This window comes from Gymnoscopelus braueri, assembly GCF_963280865.1.
Source record: "Gymnoscopelus braueri genome assembly, chromosome: 5".
Classification (NCBI taxonomy): domain Eukaryota; kingdom Metazoa; phylum Chordata; class Actinopteri; order Myctophiformes; family Myctophidae; genus Gymnoscopelus; species Gymnoscopelus braueri.
Genome location: NC_137606.1, coordinates 1,633,143 through 1,653,447, shown reverse-complemented (window position 1 = coordinate 1,653,447; position 20,305 = coordinate 1,633,143). Strand labels below are relative to the sequence as shown.

General features: G+C 42.3%; 1 protein-coding gene across 1 annotated transcript in view; it reads left to right on the top strand.

Moving 5' to 3' along the window:
- sptbn4b (spectrin, beta, non-erythrocytic 4b) overlaps nucleotides 1-20,305 on the top strand; it is a 148,311-nt gene that overhangs the window by 84,085 nt on the left and 43,921 nt on the right. The window contains exon 25 of the mRNA XM_080428827.1: nucleotides 2,338-2,487. Within this exon, the coding sequence (XP_080284953.1) occupies nucleotides 2,338-2,487 (150 nt within the window). The remainder of the gene's footprint in view (nucleotides 1-2,337; nucleotides 2,488-20,305) is intronic.

Sequence of the window (20,305 nt, the reverse complement as noted above, 5' to 3'; positions counted from 1 at the left end):
ACAGTAGCCCACCTGATATATATAAATAGACTGTTTCTGCTATTCTTCACATTTTAGGCATTTTTTTATTATTGTTTTTCTTTATTACTGAACATCTCAGAATTTTATTTTATTCTATTGCATTTTTATTTATTTTTAGATTTCACTTATGACTTGCTCAAAATAAGGACATAAGGGTTAATGTGGTTTAAGACGTCACTAGCAGCGACCAGTCAGCCTGCAAGCACTGCCACCCCCCACCGCCCACCTCCCTCCATCCCCCAAATCCTAATCTGCCCCGCCACCTCTCTCCTCCCTTGCATCCATCCTCCCTCCTCCTCCTCCTCCTCCTCCTCCTCCTCCTCCTCCTCCTCCTCCTGCTTGAGGAGGAGGAGAGGAGAGGGACCTTGGAGGGGGAAGGTTTTGGAGCTAGGCGTCATCATGAGGCGGTAGGAGAGGGGACGGGCACCGCACGCATACGTACACACACACACACACACACACACACACACACACACACACACACACACACACACACACACACACACACACACACCCCTCCTCCCTCTGCCTGCCGTTTTATTGTTTTGGAAGAAAAAATATGTTCCCATTTTTTCCCCTTCTATTTCTCCTCTCATAGATTGTCCTCATTACCCCCCCTCCCTCGCTCACTTATCAGCCCCTCCCCACCTCCATACACACACACACACACAAACACAACACACACACACACACACACACACACACACACACACACACACACACACACACACACACACACACACACACACACACACACACACACACACACACACACACACACACACACACACACACACACACACACACCTTCCCGTCTCTCCCATCCCCTCTCAGTGGGCAGAGCTTAGCGAGTCCTCGGCAACACAGCTTTAACAGCAGTGGAGAGGAGAGGAGAGGCGAGAGCACGCCTGTGCTCTCAGTGCCATTACCGTTGCTGTTTTCACCTCGGCTGCCTCCTTCTCTCTCTCTCTCTCAATACCTCCAACGGTGTGTTTAGGCACCCTGCAGCGTGTCTGGCTTTTACCCCTCATCCCTGGAGCAAAAGCAGAAGACATCCCTCGCTCGCCTCTTGCCCTGTCATTGCGGTGGAGTGTGTTCACTGCCCTATTTCCTGCAGAGTGTTTTTTTTTTTTCTTCCCTTTTGCATCGCGTTGCGTTTAAGTGTTTGGGACGGTGGGCTGCTAGCTACGGCTAGGATGCGGACGACAGAGGCTGCCTGCAGCAGCCACAACCCTTGCGGGCTGTTCCCTCTAGACGCCTAGTGCCGGTAAAACGGAGCACATTTCCCCGTGCGGTCGCGAGCCAGGGGAGTTTAGGTTCGAGGAGGTTTTTGGCGGGGCGTGCGGCGGTGATGGAGAAGAGGGGCTGATGTGGTATTCAAGGTGTGTGTGTGTGTGTGTATTCAATAAAAATAAATGTGTTCATTGCACTCTGAGAGTGAGAAATGGACCATTTGGGTGCATGTTTTACACTCAAAGCTTTTACTGTGTAGGTGTGAGGATGGTGCTGGTGGAGGGGATGTGATGTGTCAGGGCAGTGGCTCTGTAGGAAGGTGTCCACTTCATTTGTAGCTGTGTTTGTGTGTGTATGTAGGGGGGGGGGGTCATAGATGCTTTATTTGTACATGATGTGTCAATTGATTTTTGCTGTACATTGGAGGCTGGCGTGTTTGTTGAGTGATGTGGGCTGTGTTCGGTGATGTTTACACTGAATTTGTGTGTGTGTGTGTGTGTGTGTGTGTGTGTGTGTGTGTGTGTGTGCGTGTGCGTGTGCGTGTGCGTGTGTGTGTGTGTGTGTGTGTGTGTGTGTGCGTGCGTGCGTGCGTGCGCGTGAGGCGACATGCGAATCCCTGTTTCCGTATTTGTTGGTACACGTGTGTCCGGATACATGTGCCTGCTGTGTGTCATTAAATATTCATGTCTGTGTGTTTGACCTTGTGTTTCCCTGTGTGTGCTAATCTTTATACCATAAGGGACATTATGCCATTTTATTGCATTTGGCTATTATCAATTTATCGCAATATAATAACACTATGGGAATCTATGTTGTTCAATGTTATTGAAATATGGGATGGGTCTGTTTATATGTTATCAGTGTATCTGTGTATGTTATGTTACTGTGTGTGTGTGTGTGTGTGTGTGTGTGTGTGTGTGTGTGTGTGTGTGTGTGCGTGTGCGTGTGTGTGTGTGTCTGTGTACTCATTCAATATTCTCTCTCTCTCTCTCTCTCTCTCTCTCTCTCTCTCTCTCTCTCTCTCTCTCTCTCTCTCTCTCTCTCTCTCTCTCTCTCTCTGTCTCTCTGTCTCTCTCTCCACAGCTTGGGGACTGGGTGTGTGAGAAGATGCTGATGGCGAGAGACATCAGCAGCAGAGACGAGACCCAGAAGCTCCATAAGAAATGGCTGAAGCACCAGGCCTTCATGGCCGAACTGGCCCAGAACAAAGAGTGGCTGGACAAGATTGAGAAGGTGAGCGCTGAACTGGCTGGCCGTCCAATGAACCCGTTAAGACCTGAGGCCGATTCTACAAATACCTTCTAAATCAGTGATTCTCAAACTATTTCGTAATTGAAAATTCTTAAAAGTCCTTTAAACCCTCAAAAATACCTGATGTACAAGCTTGTGACGCGCTTTGAGCTTGTACATCTGCTATTTTTGAATAGCCAAGGCTAAAATCTAAAATGACACAGAGGCTTTCACGGTCTTAATGGGTTAACAAAAATGATACTTTTCTTCCATGTTTACTGTCACATTTCAGGCAGGTGATTTGTACTTTTAGCCGACCTGCTAGATCTGCTATTTTTGGTGCGTGACGTGTCTTGCACCCGAGTGTAACTCAGGTTTTAAAACTGGTGACAACAAAGCACAAGCACAAGCTTAGAATAGACCGTACTTGTATCTTGAATGCTGTGAGAAACCATGATACGCCTCTCTAGTACGGAACCGTTTATTAACAACTCTCGTAGCTGTTGGGCCGGCCACCTGTCCTAGCAAGTGCTAGGTGGCTAAAGCTTTACCTGGTTGACTCAGCTGTATGGCATTGGCAATAGAATATATCATTTCACCTCTCGTAGTAGCTCTCTCTCCTCTCATGGTAGGTCTTACTTTGAGACATCATACAGGACACTCGCTCTTGTTACAGTTTGATAAGCTTTTCCAGCAGTCCCATAGCGAGTGGACGCACTTCGACTGCTGTGTCGGAACTTTCTTTGGGGTGTTCCAGATGGCTCAAAGACTAGATTGGAGGAACTGTGTTCACAATAGTTCTATGACAAGCGCCAACCAGATTTATACTTCCTGCTCACATTAAGATGTGTGTGGGATGGCTGAATATCAGGCAAAATATCCGATCACAAATGTCTTGTCATCTGAATGTAGGTCAAGCTTTACTTTGCCCACATTTTAACCCGAAAGGACTTTGTTTTCTTTGTTCTATTTCCCGATGAAGGTCCTTAATCAGGATCTTATTAATAGAGTTCTACTTCATCAAATTCTCAACCTACTGTATACTTTTAATTATGTACTGTAGTACTTCTCGATGTATATCATCACTGTCTGTGAAACCCCCCCAAAAAACTTGATCTGTTCCAATGGCTCCAATGTAGTAATTCTTTTATCACAAGCTATTCTTTATACTTTTATTTTTGGCTTGGCATTATATATTTTTTTCCCCAAAATCTTTCCAAAACCTTTCAAAACTAGCAGATCTACAAGCTCACAACACTTTGCATCCAGACGTGTTGTGAGCTTGTAGATCGGCTATTTGAATGACATCGCCATACTACGAAGTATAAAATAGGGCATTCATTTATGAAGAAAAAAAAAGATCACACACACACACACACAAAAAGTGAAATAGCAGATAGAGATACAAGGTTTCTGGCAAAACATCAGCATTGTAATATGTAGCACTATTACCGTCTCTGTCGGGTGGAAACCATTATGTCCAAAACTGTTACTTTTCAGGATTCAAATTCAAATAGAGCACAAGTAGCAGATCGAGCTTGTAGATCTGCTACTTTTGATGCTTCTGTGTGACGCTGTAGGATGATCAAGTAGGGCGTTAATCTACGAAAAAACACAAAAAGTTCAAATAATGGAGATAAGAGGTTTTTCGGCCCGACAACAGCGATGTGTACGCTGTAATGTATACCGTGTCAAGTAAAATGCTACTGGGAGTGAGCTTTAGAGTGGACGTGTGTTCTATTTTCAGTGAGAGATGTTCTAGTGGAGTGTCTGTTAAGGACATCCTGATGCGTCACTGCTCGCTGATAACATCATGTGACAGCTGATTGGGTTTGGCAGGAGCCCTGCTGCAGTTGCTAATGTCCCTGCTTTTATTGATTGGCTACCAGTACCATTCCTTGGCCTTTAGCATTACGGTGCTGTACACTAGTGGGCAAGAGCTAGCTGCTGATAGTGTCTATGCGGAAGTACAGGAAGTGAACCGCCCCAAGGATGTTACTGTACTGTACGTTGATGCTGTGCGCACAGATCTTTTTACAGTACTTTCCCTAGGGCATGAGAACCATGGTGTGATTGGTTGAGAAAGACAGCGTCCGTGGGGAAGCACTGGATAGGGATGGGACGATAGTTATCCTTTAGCATGATAAAAAATAAACGCTCACAATAATCGTATTGTGGAGATGAATTAGCTTTTGTTGAGCTGCAAATTCATTACCACTTAAACCCTCTACACTTGATCAAACTGACCTGTGTCACTGTAAAGAGTATATTTGGTACGCTCTTATTTCACTCAACACAAATCGATTTGCCAAAAATAGCAGATCAAGCTCATCTACAAGCTCACAACGCGTTGCGTTGTGAGCTTGTAGATCATTTATTTTTGGCAGTGGTTACATACAGTGTATTTGGCAGTGGTTAACAAAAGTGGCATTTTATGTTTTAAGCATATTTTGCTTATCGCGATAATATTGTTAATCGCTATAATTTTTGCCACAATAATCGTGACATGTCATTTTCATATCGTCCCATCCCTAGTACTGGACATACAGTGGAAGTCCCACCCTATAGACATTTTCTGCTGTAGTTCTTTTCCAGGCTTTTCTCCTTGTGATATGAGAAAAGATGAGGGAACGAGGCTAGCTTTAGCATTTAGCATTGTCTTCAGTCGGGCGAAAACCTTGTAGTGAGCTATTTTCACTATTTTGATACTATCATTACAACGAACTATGAAATAAGGCATTAATTATTTTTATTTTTAATTTTTTTAGAAAACACAAAAAGAAATATGGAGGTTCAAGGTTTCTGCCTGACAGCGACGATATTGGCACTGTCTGAATAATATAAAGCTGGTATATTTGATCTATGGAAGGGAAATTACCTGAGCGATCACATCGTCTCTGTTTCCCCTTTAATATACTGAAAGCCATGTTGGAGGTTTGAAGATTAGTATCTGTCAGTGGGTAAAGTTATGATTCTTTGTTTGTTTTTGCTTGCAGTAGGGGGTTCTGTTAGGTTTAGTGTTGTTTAAATCAGATTATTATGAGATTCTAAACAGCAAGGCATAATTTTGTTCAGGGGCGTTTGTGGAGAGAAAAGAAAACATTGTTTATGTTTGAGATGAAACATTTGCAAACAGTCACGGGTAGTATGTTTGACAAACACAAATCATCACAGCCACTGCTGAGTCTGAGTCAGACATGAAATATGATATCAAGTGAACAAACTTGATCCTTGTGTAAACTGTTTATTGCAAATGATCATGGAGATGTTGAATATGGCTGGAAAGAGAAGCAGTGGTGGAAAAAGTACTCAAATGTTTTACTTAAGTAAAAGTATCAATACTGCATTGTAGAAATACTCAGAATTTGTAGGAATTGTAGGAATTCAGAATTTAAGTACAAGGTACAAAGGCATTGGTATAAAAATGTACTTAAAGTACCAAAAGTAGAAAGTACTCATTACGCAGAATGTCCCATTTCACAAGTTTTCAAATATATAAAAATCTGTGTAAATTTGAAATAGCAGATCTACAAGCTCACAATGAGTCGCATCGCGACGCATTGTGAGCTTGTAGATCGGCTATTTTCAAATGGCCGAAATGTATATAGGGCGTAATGTATGGGTGGGTAATGTATGTTTTGTAATAATTATAATCTAAATCTAAAAAGTAACTAGTAACTAAAGTTTTCAAATAATTGTAGTGGAGTAAAAGTACAATATTAGTCTCATGAGATGTAGTGGAGTAGAAGTAAAAGTATTGGAAATTGGAAATACTCAAGTAAAGTACAAATACCTCAAAACTGTACTTAAGTACAGTACTTGAGTACATGTACTTAGTAACTTTCCACCACTGAAAGAGAAGCAGTTTGAAGCAGTGTCTGCGTATTGTGTTTTGGGTGGTGTTGTGGTCAAGAAAACCATCACTTGAGCCGTAATACGTCTGCTGTCCTAGAATCAAATCCTTCCAGAGACGTCTCTGCCTTTCCTCTATGTTTTCTTACTCTTTGTAAAGAAATACAGAGAAGAGTGGACTGCCTACTCTTGCTTTAAAGAAAGCTGTCTATTACTGTACATGCACACTGTTAAGTGAGTCAAGAGATTTTCCTGGGTTGTATATGACCATAGAAACATCATAATTTTTGTATCATACTGTAGGATATGATCTGCTATACCAAAATAACATGTCACTTACTGTAAACTCAGTTATTTCACTTATTTTTAGTTCAGAAAAAAATAATAAAGATGCCTCTCAGCTTCTTCCTCATGTAGGAATATGGGGTTGTTTCATATTCCTTTGTTCCTACTGTCGTTGTTGACAGATTATTTTGAGAATTCAAGAATTGTGGTCCATGGTTTGCTGCCAGTGTGTACAAGGAATATGGCGCTGATCCACATGCACACAGATACACAACAGACACATACTGCTGGCAGGGAGATTAAATATTTCAATATAAATATTAATTTAAAACATTCATATAAATCTATGGTGATATCACAGTAGCAGTGACAGCAAATCTTTATTTCGTTTTTGTCATAGTCTTTTGAATAAAATTCCATTTAGTTTTAGTCACATTTTAGTCATCTGAATTTTTTTAGTTTTAGTTGACTAAATATCATAAGATAATCTGTGTTATTATGAGAGTGTAAAAATGGACAGCGGTGGATTGAGAACAATACTGAGAATTTTAGGCAGTCGTTTGTCAAGCATAACTATTTGTTCTGCCTGTTGCTACACTACAGCTAGCAGTCATCGACTGTACCTCAAACTGTCAGCATGCCAATGCCGGTGTTAAAAGTACAACTACTATATCACCACCCTTTATGTCTCACAACACTAAGTTAAACACTTAAACCCTATAATTGGTTGACCGGAGTCCCTCAGGGCTCTATACTTTTTCAGTTTTCGGTCTACATTAAATGTCTTCGCAGAAAATAGCCGATCGACAAGCTCACAAAGTTTTCCCAGCAATACGGGATGCTGAGGTTTAAGTGGAAAAAAAGCGTATATTGTCCAAAAGTCTCAGTCAATTCCCCTTTACAGCTGCTTCTAACCAACCAATGAACTTTGAAAAATGACCCCGTCTCTCTGTTCTGGTTGACGGTCACTGTGACATTACATTGTGATGTGTAATGTACAGACAGATTCACCCACTGCTGGCCTACACACGCTGCTCATTAAAGACGTCTAATTACAATACAGTCAGTCACAGAGAGAATCTAGTCTCTGTCCTCTATATTCTCTATCCTAGTGGGTATAAGAGATTTCTGTGTTTGTGTGCATGTTCTGGCGCCTGCTTGTGTGTGTGTGTGTGTGTGTGTGTGTGTGTGTGTGTGTGTGTGTGTGTGTGTGTGCGTGTGTGCGTGCGTGTGTGTGCGTGTGTGCGTGCGTGTAGGGCGTTCATTTACGAAAAAAAAGACAACAAGTTAGAATATGAAGATAAGAGGTTTCTGCCCGACAGCAACGCTTTACATGTGTCTCCATGCATGCATTATGTGCTAGCGGGCAAGTGAGCACTCTCTGCACGTGTGTGTGTGTGTGTGTGTGTGTGTGTGTGTGTGTGTGTGTGTGTGTGTGTGTGTGTGTGTGTGTGTGTGTGTGTGTGTGTGTGTGTGTGTGTGTGTGTGTGTGTGTGTGTGTGTGTGTGTGTGTGTGTGTGTGTGTGTGTGTGTGTGTGTGTGTGTGTGTGTGTGTGTGTGTGTGTGCCATGTGGACGCATGACGTGGGCTGGGTATGAGGGAAACTGGCAGAATGGGTAGAAGTGATATATAAGCAGAGCGGCACAACGAGTCCACTTAGCCAGATACTGAGTGCTCCACTGTTTCACATGATTAGATTGACAGAAGGAAGGTCATGTGCTCTACTTAAAGCTGGAGTGGACTTCCTGGAAAGTACTTGCACTAAGACCAGGGGTTCTCAACCTGTGGGGCAGGGTCCCCTGGTGGGCCATGAGGATATTGCAAGTGGCCCCCCCAAACAATTGGTAAAACACTAGGATTTTTATGATAATTATAACATTAATATCAAAATAATTCATGTAAAAAAATAAAAAATGGAATGGTATTTATTCTTTAAAACATTGAAAAATGAGTTTTCATTGTTACACCGATGCATAGGAACTTTAAGTATACTACGGAACACAATCGAATGATTGATCATTAAAATAAACATGTTCTGAAAATGCACACGGCCCACCCATCTGACCACTTAACACGGCAAATGGGGATTCCAGAAAAATAAGTGGGATTCCAGAAAAGGTTTATAACTACTGCACTAGACCAGAGGGACAGAGAGAGAGACAGGGGAGGGAGGAGAGAAGAATAAAGTAGAAAGAGATAGAAATCAGAGAGGGAGACAGTCAGAAAGAGAGGGAGGCAGTGTTGATTTTGACAGCTAATTTTGATTAAGTTTTAGTCATAGTCTTTTGAATAAAATTCTGTTTAGTTTTATTAATATTTTAGTCACCTGAAATGTTTTACTGTTTTAGTCATAGTTTTAGTCGACTAAATCTACAGTTGATTTTGGGCGGGCCGTGATGGCATGGAAATGATTTTCAATTAGCTGCATGCCGAAAATAGCCGATCTACAAGCTCACAGCGTGACGCGTTGTGAGCTTGTAGATTAGACTATTTTTGGTCTGTGACACCCGCGTGCACCCATGATGACTTGTCTTAGTTCTACTGGATCTCTTCTCCACTAGTCCCTCCCAAACATTTTTGTCTTGTCAGTATATTTAGTCATAGTTTTAGTCATCATAGCTTAGTTTTAATTTAGTTTTAATTTCATTTTTTTGTTTTTCATTTTCGTGAAGTGAAAAAAGGTAGTCAACAGATGTTTTTCGTCAATAGTTTTAGTCGACGAAAGCAACACTGGAGGGAGGGAAAAGACCGAAAGAGAGAGATGAGGTAGGAAAGAGATGGCAGGAGAGATAGAGGCTGCGTGAAACCATCCATTGAGCTGTGAGCTGTGCAGGCCTGTGCTCTCTGCACACCCCAAGGCAGAGCTGAGATCCTGTCTGCATTGTAGCCTGTTGACCTTCCACTCAAATTCCACTCAAATACAGGCAATACATTTTCCATTCTTCATGTGTGGCAGACAGCAAACATTCAGCGACATATACAATGTATCAGAATAATGTTCAATTATAATAGTTCTAATTATATATTATTCTTGCAATAGTACAGTAATGTAATCATTGATGTTGCAGTTGGGTTTCTTCCGGGAAACATAACTTGAATTTGAGGCCTAAACCAACTTTGACCCGAGTAGCCTATATATTATATCATTAAAATCCAAACTTTTTGGACTTACGTCGTGGCGAATTGTGAGCTTTGTAGATCTGCTACTTTGAACTTTGAAAATCTTTGAACATTTTGAAAAACAAAAAGCAAAATCTTTTGTATATTGTCATGCCCAAAATAGGGACACCAGGTTGGAGGGTTTAAAGGACAAATATCAAGCTGTAGCTGACGAGCTGAAACTCAGTGAACTCCGCTGCAGACAGTGTGTTTGTCTCATTGTGATATATCCATGGCCGTTGCTTAGCAACTTGTGATTCTGCATTTGTAGAATGTTGTGGTATATCTTACCATGGGCGGTCAGTGGACTTTTGGAACATGTTACAGTAAGTAGTAAGACTGGTAGAATTGTATTGTGACACTGTGCGTGTTGTTAATTGGTTTACTACAGTATGAAACTCTGTAAGTCACTAATATGTCTTGGTCCCAAGGCTGATGACACCACATGTTATTAACATTAAACTATGTTATTAATATACATTAGGGCTGATGTGTGGACATTAGAACCGATAGCATATGATTATATATTCAGTTCCACAAGTACACAATATAACTGAATTGGCTGAAGTCGTAGGTTTATTTTCTAGCTGCAAAAAATGTATTCTGCCGTTCTCAGCTGCACAGAAGGTGGGGAACAGTTGAATGTCCACACCCCAGCCCTAACGTATGTAAATGATGTAGTTTGTTGAAAATGGGTGGTTTTCCCCTTTAAAGTAATTCTGTGCGTAAAGCTAGTCCAAGCATTTTCTTTTTTTAAAGATAATTTTTTGGGGCTTTTATGCCTTTATTGATAGGACAGTATGGCTGACAGGAAATGGAGAGAGAGATGGGGGGGGGGTGACACGCAGCAAAGGCCATCGAGATCGGGAGTCGAACCCGCGACACTCTGTCAGGCTTGATTACCAGCCTAGGTGCCCAGACGGTTACTCCAACCGTCCGGGCCTAGTCCAAGCATTTTCTATCATCTGATTCTGCACTGGTTGTTGCTATCTTCCTCTCTCCTCTGAGAGTTTCCAGTCTATTTGTGGGTAGAACCCCTCTCTGCCATAAAGGGCGCAGTATTCAGGACATCGTTTTATCTTTCGGGCACGTTTTACTATCCTTTTTGTGTTTAAATAATCCGATACTTGCTTCAGTAGAATCTTCTCTTTCAGTTTTCTTCATAGAACATACTGTCCTATGAGAACTATAGCCAAGAGGTAAAGCATTAAAAAAAGAAGGAGGAGAAAAAAAAGGCTCACTCTGCAGAATTTGTTCACACCTAAAAATATCACAGAGAAGCCAAGAAATGTCTGCAGATTCAGTTTATAGACCTGGCCTTGTGGTGGCAGACTGGATAAAGCCATGGTCACAAGGTACCGTACCAGGAGCAGAGAATCTATCTGAGAATCTATCCTTTAGCCCCTGTCCCTCAAGACGCCTTGCCAGGCCACAGTTACAAATAAGAAACTATTCTTAACCACTCAAACCCTATACTTGGTTGTCGACTGGAGTCCCTCAAGCTCCAGTCGACTTTCTTGTTGTGTGTGTTGTTGGACAACCAGCAGTGGACTTTTTTCATTGAAGGACTCGAATTGCTTTGATGTTGAACTGTTTTATGAACTGAGCCGAATTAGTATGGAACTGGAATTAACTTTAGTATTGTTACTGTAGTGGGGTTTTGACACAGACTTTTGACTGGTTTAAAACTCAGTCAAGCTGCTACATTAAAAACAAATCACTCGTCAACAGTAGAACGCTGTAGTTGTGCTGGGTTACTGTGAAGGAGTGCTTTGTAGAAAGCTTGCATACTCAGCAACCTTTCCTTGAGATATACAGTATATCGTTGCTGTCGGGCAGAAACCTCGTATCACCATATTTAGTTTTTTCGTTGATTAACGCCCTACTTGATCTCATACTACAGCGTGCACACAAAAGCATCAAAAGTAGCAGATCCACACGCTCGTAGATCTGTTACTTTTGTTATTTTTTAATAGAGCACCGAAGTCTGACGTAATTTACACATCCTACCTGGGTCGCGTTTTTTACCCCCCGTTCTGAATTCCCATAGACGTGTTTAATATCGCGTCAAATAAGAACTGTGTTCCAAAAATAAACAAATGACCCCGTCGGTTTTACTCTTATGGATATGAAGCATCAACTGACTGGGAAAACGCTAATGTTACTTCCGACGAATTAGTAAATTTTTCGCCAGAAACAGACTGTTTCAAATATGAGTGACTGACTATCATAGACGATACAGAGCCACCTCCCTGACAATATCGCCGAGACAGTTTGTTTATTTTTGGACCACAATTCTTATATGAGACGATTCTAAGATGACCCAATGTTATTCTCCATAGCTAAATTATCTTACGAACCAGGGGATGGACGAGTGACGTCAGGACTTCTGTACTCTATTTTCTGAAAAGTAACAGTTTTGGACATATGAGGTTTCCACCCGACAGAGACGATATATATACAAACAAAAAACACTTGTCCTGCTGTTTCTTCAGATGGGTGTTAGGTGAGAGTGAAAGCTCCAGCAGTACTGGCCATTTTGAAATAATTATGATGCACGCTGTGTATGTACCGTGTCAATTTCCGTACTGACGTCAAGGCGGCCCGGCGACAGCTGGAATGAGGTTCCTCCTCCTTCTTTCGCTTGCTGAGGTTGCCAGGCAACAGCCGTCCAATCCCGTCTCCCCTCTCCTTTTCTTCCCTCCTCTCTCAGTAGAGCTCATGTGTGAAGGTCATCCTGTGTGTGTCTCTCTCTCTCTCTCTCTCTCTCTCTCTCTCTCTCTCTCTCTTTCACTGTCTCTGTCTCTGTCTCTGTCTATGTCTCTCTGTCCTTTATGTCCTCTCCTTCCCATATTTCTCCCATCTAACAGAGGACAGGAAACGGTAATAGACAGAACAGGAAGTGATGTAAAACGTGGGGTTAAAATGTAAGGCCATGCTTGAGGAGTGGGATTCAGTGGTTGTAAACGTGAAGGCACGTGGATGCTGTCAACAGAATCCTTTCCTTTAGATACTATAGGTTAAATAACAATAATAAATAAGTTTCAGAGCAGATCAGTGTAGGTTGAATCAGTAGAGGCCATTTTGGACGTTTTTTTAAAGATAAGGTTTGTTGGAGTATCTGCTTCTGCACTTGTATAATAAGCTGAAGTATGCTACATTTTCCACAGATGATCTTCTACCATCTGAGCTCTTCCTTCCTATTTTTCATTGTTGTACCTCTTATGTTAGGATAGGATGACATGAATATTGTCTGAGTACTGTGGTGGCATTATTTGCTTTGAACCAACCCCATCCCGTCGGTGTACACAGCTGGCAGGATGTTTTGTTATCCCACGATTTTGTAACCCTATTTTTTCACCCAGTGCCAATGCCTAAGCTTGTAATCCTGGGCGCTACTCTCCCTCTGCCAGCCTGGGGAGAGCCCCGAACTGAGCTCATGCTTCCTTCAACACATGAGGAGTTAGCAGACCGCTTCTTATCACCTGACAGGGGGGAGTTTCTCCGGTAGGACGTAGCGCGTGGAAGGAACACGTTATTCCAACCAGTTCCTTTCCCCTCCATCAGGCGCCCCGGCTGACCAGGGGGAGGCAGTATAGACCAGGATTACTGCATGTTTTCTAGGAGACACAGGGAGAACATGCAAATTGCAAACTCCACACAGAAAGGCCTTTTTTGCCAAACCCACCAAGGGTATAGGCTCTGGTAGGATGTTTTACATGACAATGTTTTGCAGTGTCTTCCAGGAATAATAAACTGTCCATAACCAATAACTTTACTGTTATGATACTTGCTTCCAACCGGGCGTCCCTATCTGGACATATCATTCTAGGTGGTGAATTGGTTAACCGCAGCAAGATTGGGCTTCTTGATGAGCCAAACAAGTGCATGTGTCGTTCCATGTGTAGATTGTAACTTGGAATTGTGATGTGGTTTATTTAAAGAGACGTTATGTTATTGCATAAGACTGGGGTCAGACAGGGTTGTCTACTATCCCCATTCCTGTTCTTACTTGCCATTGACTGGACAATGAGAAAAACAACAGAACAAAGAAAGAACGGAATTCAGTGGACGTTATGGACACAGCTAGACGACTTGGACTTTGCCGACGACCTGGCACTACTCTCCCACAGTCACCACCAAATGCAGGAAAAAACCAAAATACTGGCAGAGACTTCCTCACAAGTAGGACTCTCCATCCACAAGGGAAAAACACAACTCATGAAGATAAATAACACCAGCACAGAGCCAATCCTTCTAGGGGACAACACGTTGGAAGAAGTAGAGTCCTTCACCTACTTGGGGAGTATCATCAGCAACCAGGGTGGTACGGATGCAGATGTGAAAGCTAGGATAGGTAAGGCAAGAACAGCATTCCTACTCCTCAAGAACATCTGGAGCTCTAGAGAGATACAACAACAAACAAAAATAAGAATATTTAACTCTAACGTAAAATCAGTCCTGCTTTATGGGGCAGAGACATGGAGAACAACAAAGACCACAACAAATAAAGTGCAAACCTTCATCAATAAATGTCTCAGAAGAATCCTGAAAATACACTGGCCAGACAAGATCAGCAATATAGACCTATGGACGAAGACCAAACAACTCCCAGCAGCAGATGAAATCGGACGAAGAAGATGGAGATGGATCGGGCACACACTACGCAAGCCAGTGTCAAATACGACCAGACAGGCTCTGACATGGAACCCCCAGGGGAAGAGAAACAGAGGTCGGCCCAAAAACACCTGGCGGAGGGATCTCCAGGCAGACACCAAGAGGCTGGGAGGCACCTGGTCGCAGATAGAAAAGAATGCCAGTGACCGAGAACTCTGGAGGTCCCTTGTCGACGGCCTATACCCTGGAAAGGGTGTCAGGCATAAGTAAGTAAGTATGTTATTGCATCAAAACCAGCAGTTAAAAGATGAATACTAGCTGTAATGAGTGAAAACGGATATCGTAATGCTCTTTCTGAAGCCACTACCTACTGTATGTAGGTCTCTGGTTGCCAGTAGAAAACGTAGCCCATTTTACTTCTATTTTTGGTCCTGAAAATCAATGCTACACAGTCGCAGTCTGTGACACAGTGTCTGATTTACTGTAAAGCCATGGCTAGACATCATGTAATGTGATGACAGATAAAGAGTTATTGGCGTTGGGTAACTTGATTCATATAACGTGAAAGTTGTCAGTGCTTGTGCTCATATTTGTGTGTGCACGTCCTTGTGTGTGTGTGTGTGTGTGTGTGTGTGTGTGTGTGTGTGTGTGTGTGTGCGTGTGTGTGTGTGTGTGTGTGTGTGTGTGTGTGTGTGTGTGTGTGTGTGTGTGTGTGTGTGTGTGTGAGTGTGAGTGTGTGTGTGTGTGTGTGTACGCACGCAGACGCACATGCATGCACGCACGCACTGTGCGTGCGTGCGTGCGTGCATGTGCGTCTGCGTGCGCAAGCGTGTATGTGTATGAGTACTGTGAAGGTTTTGTTCCTCTAAAGCCTTTGGAATTTGGTTTCCTGTCCCCGTCTCTCTTGTTATGCTTGATAATTAATTGCCCTTGTTAAGCCATGAAGAAGCTCCATTTCAGTGTCTTTTCCTGTGTTTTTCTGACAACTGGCACAAAGGTCGCCCAAACTCATTGGGTTTGAGTGTGTGTGCATGCGTGCGCGTGTGCGTGTGCGTGCGTCAACGATGCGTGTGTTGATGAACGTTGACAATAACGGTTTAGCACATTTACAGTCCAAAAACATTTGGTCTTAAGTCTTGCTCTGTCTATAATCCGTTTCTCTACCTCTATCTGATCATGGTGTCTCTCTACCTCTGTACCTCTTTCTGTCTCTCCCTCTCTTTCACTCTCTGTCTATCTGTCTCTCTCCATTTCTCTCTGTACCTATTTCTCTCTCTCATAGTCTCTTAGATAGTAAGCTCTGTCCGGTGACTTTGGCTTTGTGCTGGTTCTGCAGTGTGTGTGTGTGTGTGTGCGTGTGTGCGTGCAGGAGTGTGTGTCATTGAAAACATCAATGGAGAAGTGATGATTCCAGCAAAGGCTGACAGAGGGAGTAAGCGAAAGAGAGAAACAAAGAGAAGACAGAAGAGACGGGGAGTGAGATTATCTTAGGGCTCTAAAACGTCACTGCAGTTCCTCCATGACTCAGCCTGTGTAATGTGCTTTGTAGCTCAATATACTTAATGTGAATGAATGTGTCTGCTATATGGAACGTACTCTAAGAATACTGCTTCTTTAACTGTACCGTTAACCTTTTGCACAAAGCATACGTATATGTTTTATGGCAAGCGTTCAATATTTATTGTAAGTTATAGAAAGGAATCATTAAAAACTTTTTTTTATCGTATAATTACACAAATCATTTCTGTTTGATTGAGTGATTGTTGAAATATGTAACTGTTACTGCACTAGTGAGTGCAGTAATTTTTTTAGCCTACCTTTCTGTTTAGCTTAGTGTGGCTGACTCAGTCTGTATCTGTACTTACTGAACCTGACCCAAATACGTCTGACAATGATACTCTCACCTTCTCGGCCTTCACAGCAGTCCTCCTGTTTACAATCACATTCTTCAGATGTGGTTAGACGTTGTGTGTGCTGGATACCACAGCTAGTTTTAACCCATTCCATGAGAAATACTTTATAAATTAATTTTAACTTATTGGATATTATTCATTACATCGTTTTGGGTGAAGCGATGTGATGGGTCAAAGACTTTTTAACAACAATACTAATTCCCATAAAATCAGGGGGTTCTCACTCCCAAGGCGTCATATTTTACCGCTTGGCTCCTTAAAGGGATAGTTCACCCCCAAAATTACTTTTTTTCTATCGATTACTATCGACACAAAGAGTATCCTTTGTGTCTCCATACGGAACTGCTGCTTCACCCCCAAAAAAAAATGTTTTCTATCGATTACTCACCATAGACATATAAAGGTAGACGCCTCCTCCTCTGAGGCGTCTGTATATCGGGCGCGCAGCAGCTTCCGCCCTCCCTCGGGAAGTTTCCGCGTGCGTCACAGAAGGGGACGTTCGGTAGGCCTCTGATTGGCCTACTGAACTATCCCTTTAAGCCTAATGTAAAGTATAATGTGTGAGCCAATGCGTGGCTCATGGCTCTTGGCTCCAATAGTGTCTAGTATAGAGCTATGAGCCATGCCTTGGCTCAAACAGTATAAATTGGGCTTTAGGTTCCCAGTTCGATGCTGACATTATGAGTGCCCTTTCACGTCAACCATGATGACGCAGAGGGAATGACCATTTACCTTTTAGTTCTCGGCCTATCAGTATTCAGCTGGCACCGCTCTGCGTGGGCACTAGCTCATTGCTCAACTCTGCTTCTAACAGTGCACCTGCCTTGTAAATGTTGTTGTTTTTGATATTTTTTATGTCATTTTCAATGTTGGATCTACATGGTCTGCACCAAAAAACTGAGAAGAGGCTTTTGGAGAACTTGATTTGGATAGGCGTCAATTAAGGAGCAATCCTCCCTGTAAGTCTATCCTCGTTGGCCAAACAACTAACTTGCCGATAATCGCAGATCAATCACTCCTCCAGGCTATGAAATATAGGGGCCACTGGCTCGTGATAGACGTGGATTGCCACTTAGCGAAGCACCTCCACTACAATGTGTAAATATAGGGATCTGGTGAAGGCATATTAAGCCAGATCAATCACACATAGTTACCAGCTCAGTGGCCTTGTGGTTAGAGTGGCCGCTTAGAGACTGGGAGTTCGGGGTTTGATCCATGGCTGGGTCATACCAAAGACTATAAATGGGACCCAGTGCGTCCCTGCTTGGCACTCAGCTTCAAAGGTCGGAGTGGGGGTGTATGTCCAGGGGATGTGCAATACTTGTACATCAAGCTGCCTCATGCTACAGAAACAGGAGATAGGCTCCTGCCCTATGGGCCACAAGGCTTACTTATTAATCATAGTAGTTAAAGCAATCCAAGTATTTTTTTTGCGAAACAGACCTGTTTCTTCTTTGTCCGTGAATAGTACAAGTACAAGTGAGTGAGGCATTGCTATGGAGGTACACATTTTTAACTAATGTAGCGTGTTCCATCACGGTGAAAGTAGACAAGTGACAGACAGACAAAATGTATGGGTGAGTGAAATTCAACACATTAGATTTAGTTATTATTATTATATCTGACTTCTGTTGGGAGAAATATTGTTTTGCTCTGAAGTCATGTTTGATCATGCAAGTTTTACACCCTGAAATCATTTAATGTGATCACAAGTGTGTGATCCATGCATCTTAACTGAATTGCCTGGTGTGCGCATTCTTATGATTAGAATATGAAAGATTGCCTGAATGTGACTGTTGGTTTGAAAATCCTCTAGTGTGTGTACCCAGCTTTACATACGGTGTAAATATTGACACAATAGCTGTTCTGGCCCTAACCTGCCACAGCAGAGTGTCGGTAGATGAAGCTGCAGTAACAGATGTCTCTTATGGATGTAGTCAGGCCAACAACATGGGGACGGATGGCTTCATAGTCCATCTGTTACTGTTAAAGCCCCGTTATACTTAGTTGTGCGCTGGTGTTGCGCACAGAAAATGGCAGATCTACAAGCTCACAACCCTGTCAGGCTGTGATGCGTAGTTAGCTTGTAGATCTACTATTTACCATTTACAATTTAGGCATTTATCAGACGCTCTTAATCCAGAGCAATTTACCATAAGCAAGGTAAACATGAGGTAACACATCAAATACATAGAAATAGTCATCTAGGAGCACAGGTAAACCAATAACCTATCATCATCAGTCTAAACAGTATAATATAAAATAACATCTGAAACTATACAAACTATAGAATGCCAGGTCAACAAATGAATCTGTCTACATACTGTAACATGCTACAGTATCTGACATTTTAACGAATGGTTTTGTCCACCAATAAGCCTGCTAGGTCGTCAGGGCAAGGGCAAGTGCTACGGGCTGAGGTGGAGTCTGAAGAGCTGAGTCTTCAGATTACAGCGTAAGATTGGGAGTGAGTCTGTAGTTCTAACTGCAATGGGGAGTTTGTTCCACAGTTTGCGAGCCAGAAGGGAAAAGAGTCTGGGATGTGTGGAGCGTTGTCCCGGACGTTTTAGGGAAGGTTCTGACAGCTTCCCCGTGTTAGCTGATCTGAGTGAGCGAGAGCGGTTGTAGGGTTGGATCAGGCTTTGAAGAGATGAGGGTGCCATACCTTTGGTTGCTTTGTAGGCCAACATCAGTGTTTTGTACTCGGGCAGCTATTTACGGTGTGCGGCTTTGGCTCACAACTTAGCATACATTAATTCATTCATTAACCTCTAACTTCAAGAACACATCTTCATTAACAATCAACTTACATGGCTAATAGGACTTACACATTAACTACTTCAACATGCTTGCCTCAATATTATGAAATCCACAAGAAAAGAAAGCAGCTTGATTTTTCGATCAACACACTTTTATTTTTGCTGGATTCTTAGAAGAATTTGTGATATTCTCCTTAAATACTGTAAAACAGTGGTTCCTAACCTTTTCTGGATCAGGGCCCACTTGAAAATCCTGAAAGTGATAAATGGAACCAACTTTGTTTATTTTAAGTTATATGAAAAAACTATGAAAACTAAATATATATATTATATATATATATTATAAGTTGTTATAATCATAAAAATCACAAATTCCAATTATTTAGGGGCTCACTTGCAATACCCTCGCGGCCCACCACTGGGCCCCAGCGCACAGATTAGGAATTACTTCTGTAGAATAAGAAATTGATGGTAATACTTAATATGCTGGAATCGTTTAAAGTCAAGCAATAACACACCAGAGGCCGTATCAAGAACGAGCGATTTAGATATCTTAGTCTGATTTGGTATTCTGTTAGAATATTAAAACTATACCCATAATGTTGATATTATATAGTCACACAAGCCCACACTGCCCTCCTACTCAGCGGAGGAGACAGCATGTGCACAAGCAAGAAGTGGGAGATATTATTCTATAATGAAAGCTGGTGTAGCACACTGACATGGGAGATCAATATGCAGAATGACTCCATTCCAAAATGCTTCATCGCTTCTTAAAACCTACAGCATGTGACCCACTATCATTTTAGAACGTAAGCTGTTTAGATTTTTACAGTTTGTTTTGATTCTTTTGATGAATCTGTATATTTTAAGATATTGAATGCTACTCCAGGTTGTCATTGTATTATCTTGATCGTGTGGTTTCATGTAAGGTAGGGTCTTGGTGCGGACAGACACGTAAGAACTTATGATGACCTCCTGTTTGCCCTTGAAGAGGACATTATCTCTAGGCACTGTGCTGATACTGTCAGATGGTCTGATACGCACGCACACACACACACACACACACACACACACACACACACACACACACACACACACACACACACACACACACACACACACACACACACACACACACACACACACACACACACACACACACACACACACACACCCTGTATCTCACAGTTTAATTTTGCTCAGTTTCACACACAGAGAAATATAGTCTATTTT